Source organism: Numenius arquata, chromosome 1 (genome assembly GCF_964106895.1).
Source record: "Numenius arquata chromosome 1, bNumArq3.hap1.1, whole genome shotgun sequence".
NCBI lineage: Eukaryota > Metazoa > Chordata > Aves > Charadriiformes > Scolopacidae > Numenius > Numenius arquata.
This window is the reverse complement of record NC_133576.1, coordinates 134,567,055-134,582,608: the sequence shown is the minus strand read 5'-3', so window position 1 is coordinate 134,582,608 and position 15,554 is coordinate 134,567,055. Positions and strand designations below refer to the sequence as shown.

At 40.2% G+C, this 15,554-nt stretch overlaps 1 protein-coding gene across 1 annotated transcript in view; it reads left to right on the top strand.

Moving 5' to 3' along the window:
• SYTL2 (synaptotagmin like 2) overlaps positions 1–15,554 on the top strand; it is a 64,839-nt gene that overhangs the window by 34,822 nt on the left and 14,463 nt on the right. Inside the window, exons 5-9 of the mRNA XM_074155001.1 lie at positions 5,526–5,598; positions 6,541–6,640; positions 7,679–8,560; positions 9,307–9,378; positions 15,179–15,280. Coding sequence (XP_074011102.1) covers positions 5,526–5,598; positions 6,541–6,640; positions 7,679–8,560; positions 9,307–9,378; positions 15,179–15,280 — 1,229 coding nt within the window. The remainder of the gene's footprint in view (positions 1–5,525; positions 5,599–6,540; positions 6,641–7,678; positions 8,561–9,306; positions 9,379–15,178; positions 15,281–15,554) is intronic.

Sequence of the window (15,554 nt, the reverse complement as noted above, 5' to 3'; positions counted from 1 at the left end):
GAACTACAGAGGATTTTGTATGAAATGGCTCTATCTCAAGTCTGTAAACAACCCAAACAGTTCCGTTTTGCTTTGAAATATCCTGAGTTGATTTTCGAGTGAGACATGTCTTCTCTTTAAAATACCTACATGTAGTAATTCATTGCCTGTGTGAAAAGCTTTCCAAAAGTCTGCATTTGAAAAGGAAAGTGCTGATCTTTTAGCCAGGGTGACAGCAGGTGGAGATGAAATGTCTTTAAATGGCCAGATTCCTCAACACCATTGAGGAAACAAGAACCAGGGTGTAACACAGGCAGCTATTGTTCGTGCTTTCAGGGAACAGAGCAAGGTAAGAGCCAGAGTTACTTCTTAGGATGACTCTTTTACTTCTGGTTGTGCCGTTGGTCAGCTCTGTAACCTTTCACTTTCTTGTCTGTCTTCTGAGTCCTTCTCTGTACGTCATCTGTGTTTTCTTTGCAGCAAGGCTTGTCTCCTTCTGTGCTTTTGTACAGGTTCTAGTAGCAGTTGCATCTTTCACTTTCGTGGTCTGCAAACTGGGCACGCACTGTCACGATGAATGGCACCAAAGGTTGGTGTAAGTCTTAACAACTCTGGCTTGCATTTCTGGTCTATCTTATCCTTTAGGTACAATTATCAGTGAACTCAAAGGTATATTTGTTTTACCCACGTCTGAAATCGTGCTGAAAAAGGTCAAATAAACCACTTTGTTACAGTCTTCCCAAAAAGTGAAATTGTACAATAAGGATGATAAAAGTTGCTTATCACAAAGAGCTTAGTTTCCCCCCTGTGTTGGCTGATAATGCTGACAGAGTTAGTTGTTACTGATTGTAGTTTTTTTACAGGTGGCTTTTACCTTTAGGAGATTGTAATGGAGTTATTTCTTTATGGACAGCACAAGACATGCTGCTGTTTAATATGTCTTTCAGAATATTTTGCATGTTATCTTGCACGTCAGGAAAAAATGATGATACTTTAAAAGAAGTACAGCCTTATAATGTTAGTTTGTGGAACTGTAATGGTAAAGAGTAATACACTTGCCAGGGTAACCAATTCAAAAATATATAACATAAGGAGGTTTAAAAACATGCAGACAGTTGTTTGGAATATGACCAGCTTGATAGTGGTCTTTATCTTGAGGTGATTTGATGTCATAGATGAAATAACTTCAGGTTATTTCATGTCACAGCCATGCAAAGCTTGATAATTATTGTCCAGGACCCTCTCCTGCCCTTTTCTCCAAATTTTGCCAGAGATGAATCAGCCTGCGTGCCCTGTTCGCGTGTGCTCATACTCTCAGCAACAGCTCAAGATCTTCCCTCTAAAGCAAACTCACGCAGTCCAGGATTTATGAGACAGTTGGAAGTGGGCCTTAGGAAATGATCTAGAATATGTGGGCTGGACACTTACTGCATTTACTTTGTTTATTTTCTTGTAAAATGTCAAAAACTGAAGCAAGCAAATGTGGCAGGTCGATGTGTAATTCATCGCTTATGATTTTAGTATGGGTTTATTTCTCTATGACTGAGATTAGTCTACCCAACATTGCATGTGGGAAATTGCAGGAGGCATTGTGTGTTTTAAAATAATACTCCTTTCTGTTGTCTTGATACTGGAATTTGAAAGAAACTGGTCTGACACGGCTGTGGGCCTGTCTCTAATGGCAACAGCTGATCAGGAACCGAGGGGAAACATAGTACTGGGGAAGCAATAACCCTACCAGTTGGGGTGAAAAGGGAAAGCCTACACGTTGCAAGCATTTGATTTGGTTGTTAGGATAGCAGAGCCCTAAGGAATTAATTTCTGTTGATTATCTTGCAAGGCAGTAGTCTCAAGGTGGCTAGAACTAAGAGGATGCAACACAGTAACATTCTGGAGTTTGGATTGCATAAAGCGAGTTAACAGCTTCTAGTGTCCAAATGCTACACGTGGTTCAAGCACTTGGGCTTTTAAAACATTTTAAAGCGCAACGTTAAGGATAGGTTGGAGGGAGCTTTGGAGTTTAGGGTTTGGGTGGGTTTTTTTTTTTCCCCTTTTTTTCTCTAAAAGTGGGCTTCAGACCAGCACTGGTTTGCAGGCTTTGCATAAACTGAGGATTTGCTCACCTGAGGATTTGGACCAGAAGGTACGTGATAACAAATTACCCAGACCTTTTTTGGTCTGGATCCTATTCTTAAACCAAACCAATTCTTCCTGAATAGGAAGAAAGTTCAATTCTGGTAGATCTGTGTGTGTAAACTGCTGAGGGTCAAATCCAGCCCTGGGGCCAGTTCAACCGCTGTCGAATCAGGGTGCTGCTGTATTAGGTGGAACAGAAGTCAGCCCACAGCTATATTTTCAAAATTAGCATAGTGATCTTCATCCTCACACCCCAAATATCTAAATTCAGTAATGAAGCTACGAACAGTTTTTTTTCCTTGGGTGTTATGTCACCGTGGTGCTTTTCTTGCGTACCAGAGCCTTAACAGACCAGGTGTGTGAGTGTCTCTGAAGGTGTAACCTGGCACAGGAGTTTTCCCAGGGTGACTCAGACTGTCAATATTACCTCTGTTCGGTGATACCATCTGTCTATTTGCTGAATCTCAAAAAAGGACAATGTTAGAGGGGGTTTTATGTTTCAAATTAAGATTTGTAAGTTGTTTTCTTCCCTAGGTTAGGAAATATTCCTACCCTACATTGAAGAGGTGCCAAGTGTGGGTTCTAGAGTTCTGCAAGGTGAAAATTTGCACAAAAGCACTAATTCTTAAAATCTCTGTAACTTTTCTGGAATAATAGGGGTGCTGGCATACCTAGATAAGGATATTTTTATGGAGTACTGTTAAATTGCACTAGCTTTACTCACAGCAGATTCTCTACCCTTCAGGATGAGCCCAGGAAAACTTACTTATTTGAGGGAAGGGGCCATTTCTGGGTAGAGTGTATTGACAGTGCCTGCAAACCTCTAACCCCTTTCTCCAGCTTTGCTCCTGCCTCTAAGTTCCTGTCCAGTTCTCTCTGGTCTGTGTGGAGTTTGGGGTTCTCAGCACTTTGTTTTACTGAATTGCAGCGCAGGAATGTTTTAATCTGGGTGTATTTACCGTTTTGACTTCATACACTCTCTTAGATTGGCCTTGTGAATGCGGTGTAGCTGGGAACTGTTTGTTCAGATTTCTGTATGGGCTGAGAGTAAACTCATATTTTCAGATCCTTTGTTGTGAAACTTAGTTATAGGATCCTGGGGGTGGTTTTTTCTCTACTTTGTTTTCTTTAGAGCAGGGTTTTCTGTATGTAATACCATAGCAAATTAAAGTTAATTTGGCAAGTCTGAAGTAGCATTGCATTAAAATATTGTGGGATTGTGTGTGTGTTCAGTGACACCTAAAAAAGCTACCTCCCCACCTGTAAAAACTTCAGACTGAAGAATGTCTTATTGGTTTCTTGCAGCCCAGGATACGTAACAGTATTTTCCTTGTTTAAAATGAGGGAAGGGTTGAAACATTCATGACCTAGACTTTTTTTTTTTTTTTTAAAGAAAAAAAAAAGGAAAGAAAAGTCACGTTTGTCCTGTTGAGTAGTAGATGGTGTAGGTGAGACACAAAGTGCAGGAGAACATAAGTGCTCATAAAAACAGAAACACAAACTCAAGTGCTTCTAAAAGCAAGACCATAAACTCTATTTCAGCAGAACAAAGATTCTTTAAATATATGTCTTTTCAGATAATTTTTTTTTAAAAAGTATTAGAACTAAGGTTAAAAACTGTAATGTGGAATGATGTTGATGATACTGTTTTAAAGAAATTTAAAGTTGCAATATTGAGCTCTTAAGGAAAAAAATATTTTTCTAGTTCTCTATTATTATTATTAAAGAATAAAAAGAACAATAATACTGGTGTACCTGGTTTATGCATATGAAGGACTGCAGTTAGTGTTGAAATGTAAGAACAGTTTATTTTTTCACCCATGAGATAGTTTCCATTACAAGATCAGCCCATACCATGTTTGTATCACTACACATGGCGCTGTATTTCTTAAAGATAGTGTTGAACCAAAAGAGCAAGGAAGAGATATAGAAGTTTATAGCTCAGATTAACTGGTATTTTTTTTCCTAGCCTTATGTTCTCGCTGCTCCTTACTGTGTCGTCATACCTTCTCTGTAATGGTGATTTTCCATTTATAAAATGGGAATGATGTCACTTCTCAGACACACTTAGCAGTCCAGAGGCCAGTAGCCTTTCAAGGGTTCGAGGCTGGCTGCCAGACTTTTTTCCTAACCCTTGAGGTTAACTGTCCTGTACCCTGGAGAAGGCGGGGAAACTTGTTCTCTCCTCAGCAGGGCAGACTGTTGCCAGTTCATGGACCTTTGCCCATGTGAGGAGGCAGCTCTAGTTTGAACCTGGAACTTTTGAGAGCTGGGAGCTTGGTTTTTTTGTCCTGAGATACCACATCTGTCCTCAAAAGCATTGTCTAGTGGCTCTGCTGCTTACCAATCGATATCTGACAGTCTTTTCACCCATACCAAAGAAATATTCAGTATTGGAATCTCCTTGTACATCTATATTGGGGAAAAACTGTAGGAGTTGCATTCCTTCCTAGCCTGAGGACATGTTTCCTTTTTTGAGAATACTCATTTTTCCTGCCTTGTACTGTTTCTCCCATCCCCAAAATCATAACCATGTAAGCTGGTTAATGCCAGCATTTTCTATACAAAGTTTAGATACTGAATGTGGCTGTTATATGAAGACTATATTTAAATCCACATCTAACTTCTATCTTCAAAAAACAAGTGCTTTTTCATATCTGAGATGCTTAGATTATAAAAATCTGATTATTTTGGAAAAAAACCCTTGCAGCATTCTGCGAATAGATGAAATATTTTTTGATATAATGTAGGAGCTGTGTCTTCTAGCTGTTTTAATTTCTCCTCCTTCTGAGCTACAGTTAGCCAGAATCACAATAACTTACTTCACTTATGCTATGAAACCACAGATTTTACAGATCTTAATTCGGCGAGTAGTTTATAAGCTGTACCTCTGAGGGGATGTGTTGTCACCTGTGGCATGTCACATCTTTGCTATAGCGGGGATGGCGTTCCTCTGATTTTTCTGACTTGGATGCTTTACAAAACTATTTTTATCAGGTTTTGGCACTTTCCCCCACTTTGATTTCAGGCCTAGAAGTACAAATGTAGGACAAGGGTGGAGATGGTAGCACTGATATTGTTTGGAGAGTTGCTATATTTACATAAAGCTGGCTCAAACATCTAAAAGATATAAAAAATATGGTTTCTCTCATGCCAAGTAGAAGTTTTATTGAATTCTTTAACAAGCAAAGAAGTTTTTTGCAAGGAAACAAAGCAGCGAGAATATCCCCTTGACATGGAAAAGAGAAGACTTGCTTCTAAATCTGATGAGATACAGGCTAAACAGAAAACTTTAGATGCCAAGAGATTATATTTGAGTGTGTATAAACAAATCTTCTTTTTTCTTTTTTTAAAAAAGGCTTTAAGTAATGTCCTCATTGCTGAAGTTGTTGTATGCTTTTTCTTTGCAGTTCTAAAACAATAACCTCTTTGTTAGACAAACCAGAGGAAAGACCTGTGAAGGCAGCAGTCTCACCAGCAAAGGTATGACTGGTATTGAATACAGCAGAAGTTATCTTTTACATCTTGTGTGTTTCTTTGCTTCTGTGGTAAAGATAATTAAAGATTTGAGAAAGATAGTAAGTTGGAAAAAAAATGAGTATTTTTTAATTTTGGAGGGAGGTAATGGAAACCAATAGAAGTTCAGGACTAAAGTCCTGTTACAGCTATAATCATAGAATGGTTAGAGTTGAAAGGGACCTTAAAGATCATCGAGTTCCAACCCCCCTGCCATGGGCAGGGACACCTCCCGCTAGAGCAGGTTGCTCAAAGCCCCATCCAGCTTGGCCTTGAACACCTCCAGGGATGGGGCAGCCACAGCTTCCCTGGGCAACCTGTTTCAGTGTCTCACCACCCTCACAGTAAAGAATTTCCTCCTGATATCTAATCTAAATCTCCCCTCTTTCAATTTAAAACCATTACCCCTCATCCTATCTCTACACTCCCTGAAAAAGAGTCCCTCTCCAGCTCTTCCTGTAGGCTCCCTTCAGGTACTGGAAGGCTGCTATAATGTCTCCCCGGAGACTTCTTTTCTCCAGGCTGAACAACCCCAGTGGGCATCTGTGCTTGACGTGATTTCCAACCTCTTCAGCCACTGAAAGGGATTGTCCTGCTGTGTTCCAATATCTCTAAAGCCAGGTTTAGAGATAAAATTACTTAACTGGCAACCACTTGGGATTTTCAAGTGTCTTGAAGTCATGGCTTATCTCTGCTTCAAAAAGAACAAGATGAGGCTGTCACTAGCACTTCTGATAGTTCCCTGGTTCACACTGTTTAGGTTTTTTTGTCACGTATCCCAGTTTGAGGTGTGCTTTCAGACTCTGCTGACAGGATAATGAGGCAGAGGAGATCACTGCGCTTTCATTTATTTTGTCAAGACTGATAGAACAATTTGACTGCAATTATAATGTTCATTCCTTTTTTTAGCAAAGGAGAAATCCATTTAATTCCACTGCACCAGGTGAGAACTTGAACAGCGGTGAATCAGAAAACAGACAAGTCACTCTACCTCAGCTATCAAAGAAGGGTAAATATACTTATTTAGCATATGACTGTGAATTTCTTGGTGGTTTATATGGAAATGATTTTTACTTTCGTTGCTTTTTTTTGTAAGATGTCAAATCCTATTTTATCTTAACTACTTGGAGTTATCAACTAGTTAATTTGAAAACCCAGGTAAACCTGTAAATATACTCAGGAAATGGCTGTTTATGTGAGTAAATGGGGTTTGCTTCCTCTCTTTTACTTACAGTTCTAGGCAGTATTAAGCGCTCCATCTGAGAGGGCTGCTTGTCCTGAATTGCTGTTAACTGAGGAATTTCCTTGGATTTGGCGTAGCTGTCTTTATGACCTTCCAGTCATTGCTGCTATTGGCTCAACAGAAGCAGCCTGATTCTCTTTGATCTTTACTCTTCCCTTTGTTTTCTCAGTTCTGTTTATTTTCGAATCCTCCCTTTCCTGCAGTATTCTCTGCAAGCAAGTAGATGAGTGATGATATATCACCATGCAGGCATTTGAAGTTGTAATTTAAAGGCTCGTACGTGGAAATTACTTTCCTGTCTCTGTTACGAAGCTTGCTAACAGGAAAAAGGAAGACTTGCACATTAGAAATATAAAAAAAAAAATAAATTTCATCTTCCTACCAGAAGATCACTTCTGCATTTTACCTTGTTCTATATGAATGTGGAAATACAAACATGGAAACAGGCTAAGTTGCTGCTTATGTTCTGAACCTGAGGAGGTGTATGTATATTCAAAAGCTGCCCTTCCCTGCAAACTTGGCCCCTGGCAGGAATAATGCTGATCAAAAATTTGGTGTGTTCTCTATCTTTAGAGTCATCTAATAGTTAATATTTCTAGAATAAGAAATAACTGCAGGATTTTCATTGGCTAAAGCTTCCTATTGAATTCCTATGTTGAATTCGAATTTCCACCTGTTTTACTGCAGATGTTTTTAATAGATCAATATAATTACTGCATTCTAGATCTGTGCTGTCATACTCCTCTGGTTATGCAGATGAATGTCATCTAAACTCATGATTTCTTCTCCGTGTATGTCTTACAGAAATTCCATCACACTCGGAAGAGAGCCAACCTAAGCCAAACTTACAAAATGATGAAACAGAGAAACTTAAGAAGCCTTCAGTAGAACCTACTGATGAATCACAGAAAGGACTCGCTAAGCGTCCTGTCCCAAAAGCTAGAAAATTAATTCACAAAGCAACCGATCCTGTGTCAGAAAGAGAAGACTTTGTTCCCAAACCAGCCAAACGGACAGAGAGGATTAATGGCGCTGGTACACCGCCCAGGGGCATTCTGAAGCGCAGTTCAAGTTCGAGTTCCACTGACTCGGAAGTTCGTGTTAGTCAGATGTTAGATGTTCAGAAAAAGAATGCTCTTCCTACTGCAACTATTTTTGAAGGAGAAGCTGAGAAGAGCTCTCTTACGGAAGACGTGGAAGACTCCACACAAATTTCACTGGAAAAACTAAAACAAGTGAGGTTCTCATCTAGCACAGGTAAAGGAGAACCTCTGCAAAGCCCACAGCCACACCATGGTACAGAAGAAGGAGAGTTTGATTCGTTAAAATCTGACAAAATAGAGAGTAGTGAAAATGATGCTATTAGATCAGATTCATTTGGGAATAAGCAAATTTCTGCTGTAAAGGCTTTTGGAACTGATTCATCAGCTTTACAAGTGAAAACAACAGATGGCTTACAAGATGATACGTCGGCATCTGGTCCTTGTGACACTAATAGGTCAGACTTCCTGGTTAATGAAGCCTTGCAGGCAAAGAGAGTTACTCCTAAGAAACCTGAAACTCCACAGAAGACCTCCAGCAATATCCTGCCAAGTAGCAATAACGAACTGCGTGTTGATGAGACACGTGAAAATAAAGCCAACCAGTTCTTGAGCCATGAATCAAAGTCACACAAAAATGTTACTGGTAAGAGACTAATAGAAGTGAAGAATAGAATGCAAAAGCATATACTGCATATTCATTAATGGTTAAATCACTTGTACCTAAGAGTTAACAACTAGGAACAGAAATAGTAGGAATGTGCTACGTATGGCAGAATTAAATTCTAAATAACTTTTTTTGTATTTTAATGCTCTAATGTAGGCAATATTTTTTAGATGATCTTCTATTGGTAATCTTAAGACTTAACAATCAGATTAGAGCCTGGATAGGCACCTTTATCGTGGATGATGGAGGTGAAGTGATGGCATTAGGATAAAATTCCTGTCATAAGGCCAGGTAGATCTGTCTGCATAGAAACTGAAGAATTTTTGGTGTACTGCTATCGACTGTCCTTGGTAGTAATCCAGTTGTCACTTGGGGATTTACTCATGGGGCTAAACAAAATATGCTGGGTTGTCCTCATCCCCCTGCCGACCTGGCTCCCCCTTCAATGTAGCCATTTCCTTTAGAATCGGGATAAACAACCTTATCTGCTCACACCCTCAGAAGTAATATGATTAACATTCCAGTAGGATATCTCTATGCAGAATTTGTTTTTCACTCTATTGCCTGCAGTATGATTTTTTCCAAAAACACAAGGACAGAGGAACTCTTTTCTCTGCTAGCAGTTAAAAAAAAAAAAAAAAATCTGAGAGATTTTTTCAAGATTGATTGAACATTTGTAGAGTTGTGTGTCTGATTCCTAACTCTGATGAGTTTGTTTGTTGTAGATGAACATCAGCTTTCTGCTAAGACAGAAGCACGTGAGGTGTCAAATGCCAATTCTACGAGCCTTCAACAAGGTAAGCCTGATCTTGTTGAGCAGCGAGATGCTAAAACCAGTTTCAAGCCTGACAAACATGCTGATGAACTCAGGAAAGTGGCCGATGAATCTGTATCAAAAGTTTTAGATTGGTTTAAAAGAAGTTCTGGTACTGAAGATAGGAAACGTGTATTGGCTCGATCCCAAGGCAGGGAACCCAAAGAGGAGGTGGACTTCTCAACCAGGACAGCAGTTGTTCCTACAGAACACAGTGGGCCTAGGACAGATGGAAAACCAGAAGTTAAAGAAGAGTTACCATTTGGAAAGATTAAACAATGGAAGAGCAGTTCATCTACATCACTTATTTCAAAAGATAAACAACTGATAAAAGAGAGGATGAAACCTAAGAAAGAGGAAGAGAATGAGGAGCAAAACGACGAATCACTAACTGAATTTGACTGTCCAAGAGTTGAAGAAAAAGAACATGGTCAAGAAATCGAGCAACAAAATAAAAAATCAAATCCCTTGGAACATCAAGAACAAAAGCTACTAGCTCAGAAACTTGAATCGGAGAAGGCAATGCGAGAAAAAAGAAGAATAAGGGAGATCAGAGCATTCTGGGAAGGGGATAAAACTATCCCCAGTCATGGAGAGAAAGAAGTTAGTATCAATACTAATGCCTCAGGTGGCGGTGCATTGAAAGGCCTCAGAGAAAGTGATAAAATAAAACCAACTGCCGTATACTTACCTCATGGATTGGATGATCAAAGCAAGAATACATTAAGAAGTGCTGAACTAACTTGTGCAGGCCAGGCTTCAAGAAATGAACATCAAAACTTTTCTGAGTTTGGACCAGGCCATGCAGTTGAAAAGCCAGAAGGAACGTTTCCATCTGATGGTGAAGTTGATGAATATACACAATTGCCAAAAGCCCATAACTTGCAGCCAAGTATTGGTGCCACTTCAGCTTCCCCAGAAAGCAAAGACAAGGATAAGAAAGAAACACTTAAAGGAAAAGTTGCTGCTTGTTCCCAACAGAAGCCCAGCTTCCAGGTTTTGTCTTTAAAAGAAAAAATGAATGAAAAGTCCAAGAATCAAATTTCAAGTCCTTCACAGTTCCAGAGTTTGAGAAACTTCTGGGATACTGGAGGTAAATTACAGAGTAACATTGACAGGGGAGATGCTTCTTTGCCACCTAATACTGGTTCAATAACCTATGAAAGAAAATCAAAGGAAGATAAAAAAGGCAAAGATAATGTGAGCAAGCAAGAGTTAATTCAACAACAAACCCAAACATCGGAGAGAGAAAAGAATCAGAACCTAGATTCTGTGGTATGTGACCTGCCTCTAGGATCTCATACCCTGAAAGGTCTTGACGTGGTACACACAAGAAACACAGACTGTGTCCAGCTGGACAGAAAAGCAGTTATCTCAAAACCCCAGGAAAAGATGCATCTTCCAGAGCAAGAAGTTAAAGAATGTGTAGAAAAAGGTATGGTTTCATCAAAAGAACATGATGTTTCCTTGCAGTTGCTCCAATCACCTGATGATAAAGGTGCTTTAAAGGAAACAGCACCAGATGATTGCCTATGTTTACCTATAGAAAAAGTGGAGAACAAGACCTCTCTGTTAGATATCAGTCTTCCTAAAGAGGAAGTTGCAGAGACTGTGGATAAGGTGGTTCTACCTAAAGCTGAGCTTGATGTATTTAAATTAGGCCTAAAGAAGTTAGAAAAGGAAGCCTCTGAGATGTCATCTAGCTTGAACCTAAAAGAAAACATTTTGAAAGAGAGAACTCTTCACTCAAATCAGTGCAAGGTCTCTGAAAGAACAGTAGAACAGAGCCATGATATTTCTCCTGCTGATCAAACAGAAGAAATAAGGAAAAGCACAGGAAAAGTGAATGGGCCATCAGCAGATGAGCATGAAAACAAAAAAAGCCTCAGGAGACTGTTTAGGGAATTTGAACCTTTCTGTCTACGATATCAGGCAGCAGACAAGGATGATACTCTTGGGGGTTCTCAGTGGCCTCAAGCTGGTTTGCAGAACCTGCTCGGAGAAACCTGTGCATCTCAACCATCTGAATATACAAAGGTGGGAATGAAAACATCTGATGACACAAATGGTGTATCACAAACTAATTGTAGCGCAGAATCAACACACCAAGAAGATATTGGTCAGCCTGAAGAGGTCAAGGAGACCACAGAAAAGTTTGCTGCCCCATCCAAGGTCAGTGGCTTGAGTTCTGCTTTAGAGAAACTGATGAAGGAAGCACCTGAAACGCCACCTCCTAAACCAAAACGTGCCATTAGTACAGTACAGAGAACTGCGGAAATGGAAGTTAAAAGCACAACCTATGGGCATGATGGAGAGTTGCCACAGGAAATCAGAGAGACCGTAGGAAAGTCTGTTGCCCCATCCAAGGTCAATAGCTTGAGGTCTGCTTTAGAGAAACTGATGACGGAGGCTTCTGAAATGCCATCTCCTGGCAGCACAGTACAGAGAGCTGCTGAGATGGAAGTTAAAAGCACAACCTATGATGGAGACTTGCTGCAGGAAATCGGAGAGACCATAGAAAAGTCTGTTGCCCCATCCAAGGTCAATAGCTTGAGTTCTGCTTTAGAGAAGCTGCTGAAGGAGACCTCTGAAATACCACCTCCTAAACCAAAGCGTGCTGACAGCACAATATGGAGGACTGCCGAGGTGGAAGTTGAAAGCACGACCTATGAGGATGATGAAGAGCTGCTGCAGGAAATCAGAGAGACCGTAGAAAAGTCTGTTGCCCCATCCAAGGTCAATAGCTTGAGTTCTGCTTTAGAGAAGCTGCTGAAGGAGGCGTCTGAAACGCCACCTCCTAAACCAAAGCGTGCCATTGGTACAGTACAGAGAACTGACGAGGTGGAAGTTGAAAGCACAACCTATGAGGATGATGGAGAGCTGCTGCAGGAAATCAGAGAGACTGTAGAAAAGTCTGTTGCCCCATCCAAGGTCAATAGCTTGAGTTCTGCTTTAGAGAAGCTGCTGAAGGAGGCATCTGAAACGCCACCTCCTAAACCAAAGCGTGCCATTGGTACAGTACAGAGAACTGCCGAGGTGGAAGTTGAAAGCACGACCTATGAGGATGATGGAGAGCTGCTGCAGGAAATCAGAGAGACCGTAGAAAAGTCTGTTGCCCCATCCAAGGTCAGTAGCTTGAGTTCTGATTTAGAGAAGCTGCTGAAGGAGACCTCTAGAATGCCACCTCCTGCCAGCACAGTACAGAGAGCTGCTGAGATGGAAGTTAAAAGCACAACCTGTGAACTTGATGGAGAGTTGCCACAAGAAATTGGTGAGATCATAGAAAAGTCTGTTGCCCCATCCAAGGTCAGTAGCTTGAGTTCTGCTTTAGAGAAGCTGCTGAAGGAGACCTCTGAAACACCACCTCCTAATCCAAAGCGTGCCATTAGTACAGTACAGAGAACTGCTGAGGTGGAAGTTAAACACACAAGCTATGAGCATGATGGAGAGTTGCCACAGGAAAGCAGAGAGATCATAGAAAGGTCTGCACTGTCCAGGGTGGAATATGGAGTGTTTGATGTTAATTTGCAGAAGCTACCAAAAGAGGTCCCTGAAACACCAGGTTCTGTGCTGGAAAATATAGATAAGAAAATGCAAGGTGAAATACAGACTAGTCAAAGCATGCGTGCTCCACATCAACAAGAGATTGATCACCCTCAAGAAATAGAAGAAACAATAGAAAAAACTTCTGTTTCAAATATTGTGAAATTCAATGAATTCAGTAGCTCTTTAGAGAAACTTTTTCAAGAAGCATCTGAAATTTCATGTCCAGTATCCAAAGAGTTACATAAACAAGAAAAGTTTGGGGATCATACGTTTCCATCACAAGAAGAGTCTCTATTCATGACAGTGTCACAGCCTTATAGTGCTTTAAGTAGCTGTCACGCACAGGTGAAGGTAGCTGGCAAAGAGGGAGCTCCAGAACAAAATATCAAAACTTCAATAAATGACCTTGTAGTAACTGAAATTGAACCTCCTGATCTTCCTAAAAGAAATGGGGCTATTAGTAAAATAGAAAAGAGAATCGTGGCTCCAGTTGATCTCCCTCCCTTGGAAGGGGAGACTAGTACGATTGCAATCGAGCCATGCAAGATAAATGAAAAAGAAGGGAGAGATGAAAGCACATCCTTGGATGCCTCTGAAAATAATTCTGAATTTAAAGCACTGTTGAAATTCAGAAGAACAAGCGCACCGCTTAAAGATGGGAGCAACTCCCCTCAGCCAGAAGGAGCTCAACTCTGCCGAATGTCTCAGCATGAGGATAATGATGAAGAAGAAGGGGGTGGCTCAAATTTGGGATCCAAATTTTCAGATGAAAACTCCGATTCCTACTCTGGAACTGGAAGTTCAACTCGTGAGCTGTTTGATTTCTAAAATTCATGGTGCTGGGTTGTTAAATATGGCTACAATTTTTTTTTTTTTTGGTAGCTAACTTGAAATATGTTAAAAAGTCTGTGTGATACTTATTTCTTAATGAACCGCTTTGGATATTTGTTTGGGAAGGGTGAGAAGAATTAATTAAGTCCTATAATTGGAAAGCTTGACAAACACGTGCTATATTTGAGTAAGCCTTTTTGGAAAGAGGAGATTAGGAGCATGAATCAGTTGCATCAGTCTTCATGATTTACTCTTTTCTTCCTCCCCTGTGATATCGCCTTCAAATTAATAACACTGTAACAATCAAAACCTGGTATTTCTTTCCAATATCTTGGATTAAAAGAGGAAAAATAAATCAGTGGCTGACAGTTCATTCTTTAGTTTGAGCAGCAAGTCTTATAAGGGAAATAGCAGTGGAATGGCTGGATATAAAGACAAGACCAATACTCTGCGCTCCTTAATTCAGCAGTGCTGCCTGTAGCACTGGGAAGTAGCTGTATTAAATGAAGCGGTTTGTTTAACAAGATTCTCATTATTTGTTTGAATGGTGGCTCCAGTCAATGCATAGTGTGGGATAGTCATCGAAGAGCTTAAAGTAGAGGAGATAATTTAACCTTTATAATCTGCTGCTGGGGATGTTTTCCTCACCTGGAGAATCTGAGAAATATGGGAAGGTTCCAGGGCCTGCCAACTTGCTCTTGAGCCTGTTTTGAAAGTAACATTTCAATGGAAGTCAGTGAAAACTCAAGAGAAAAGAGGAATAATGGAATGTAATTTGGTTTTACCCTTAATTACAGACAGCAGCACTGTAAGGCCTGTTTGTTGGCTGATGGGGAGGAAAGTAAGGTAGGGAGGAGAGAGGTTCTTAAAGTTTCTGAAGGAGCTACGTCTGTCTTGATTCTGCCCTTGGAGACAATTTGCATCATCATCTCAGGGATCCAAATAGCTCCACAGATAGGTTTGTTGTGGTTTTGGTGGTGGTGTGTTTTTTTTTTTTTTTTTCTTTTGGTGGTTGTTACTCAAGGATTGAAAAAAAATTAATTTCACTGGGGAGAAAATGTAATGGTCAAATTTACCCAGAGGGAAGAACTAAAGCTGTTAACTTTTTTTTTGTGCAGATCGTAACAAGAGGGTTACAAAATGGCTAAAGAGAGATACTTACACAGGGCAAATCGACCAACCTGCCTCTCTACTGCTGGCTGAGAGTATTTAGAGAGCAAATGGACACTTAAAATTAGACACTTGTTTTGTTTATTTTGGTTTTATTTGTATTTTCATTGAATATCCACTGTCTTTGCTATCAGTCAAAATAGATCGTCATGAGAAATCCGTGGTTGTTTTTTTAGTGACTTGGTTAAAATGGCATGTCCGTGTGTGCAGTGTTCATGTGTTTTGTCTCGTGACAGGTTCAGAAGAAGAATTAAACCCTGTTTTGATGGCTTTGAAAAGGAGTGCAGATAGGAAAATGCCTTCCAAAAGTCTAGAGGACATTCCATCAGCCACCTCAAGTGAGCACAAAGCTTGTGTGTGTCTCCCATGACCCTGAGTTTGGCTTAACCGTGTTCATGTTGGTTTTCCATACAGCTTCACCAAGTAGTGTTTTTGTCTTTTGTTTCTCAATAAGCTGTATGGAGCTCGTACTCTAGAACTGAATTCTTTTCTCATACAGTTTAGTTTTCAGTTCTTCGTGTTAATTTTGAAACAACGCTGGTTTATGAAGCAGACATCTTCCAAAAACGCACTGTGTTAATCAGTGATGAACTGTTTCTTGGACAGTTTTTC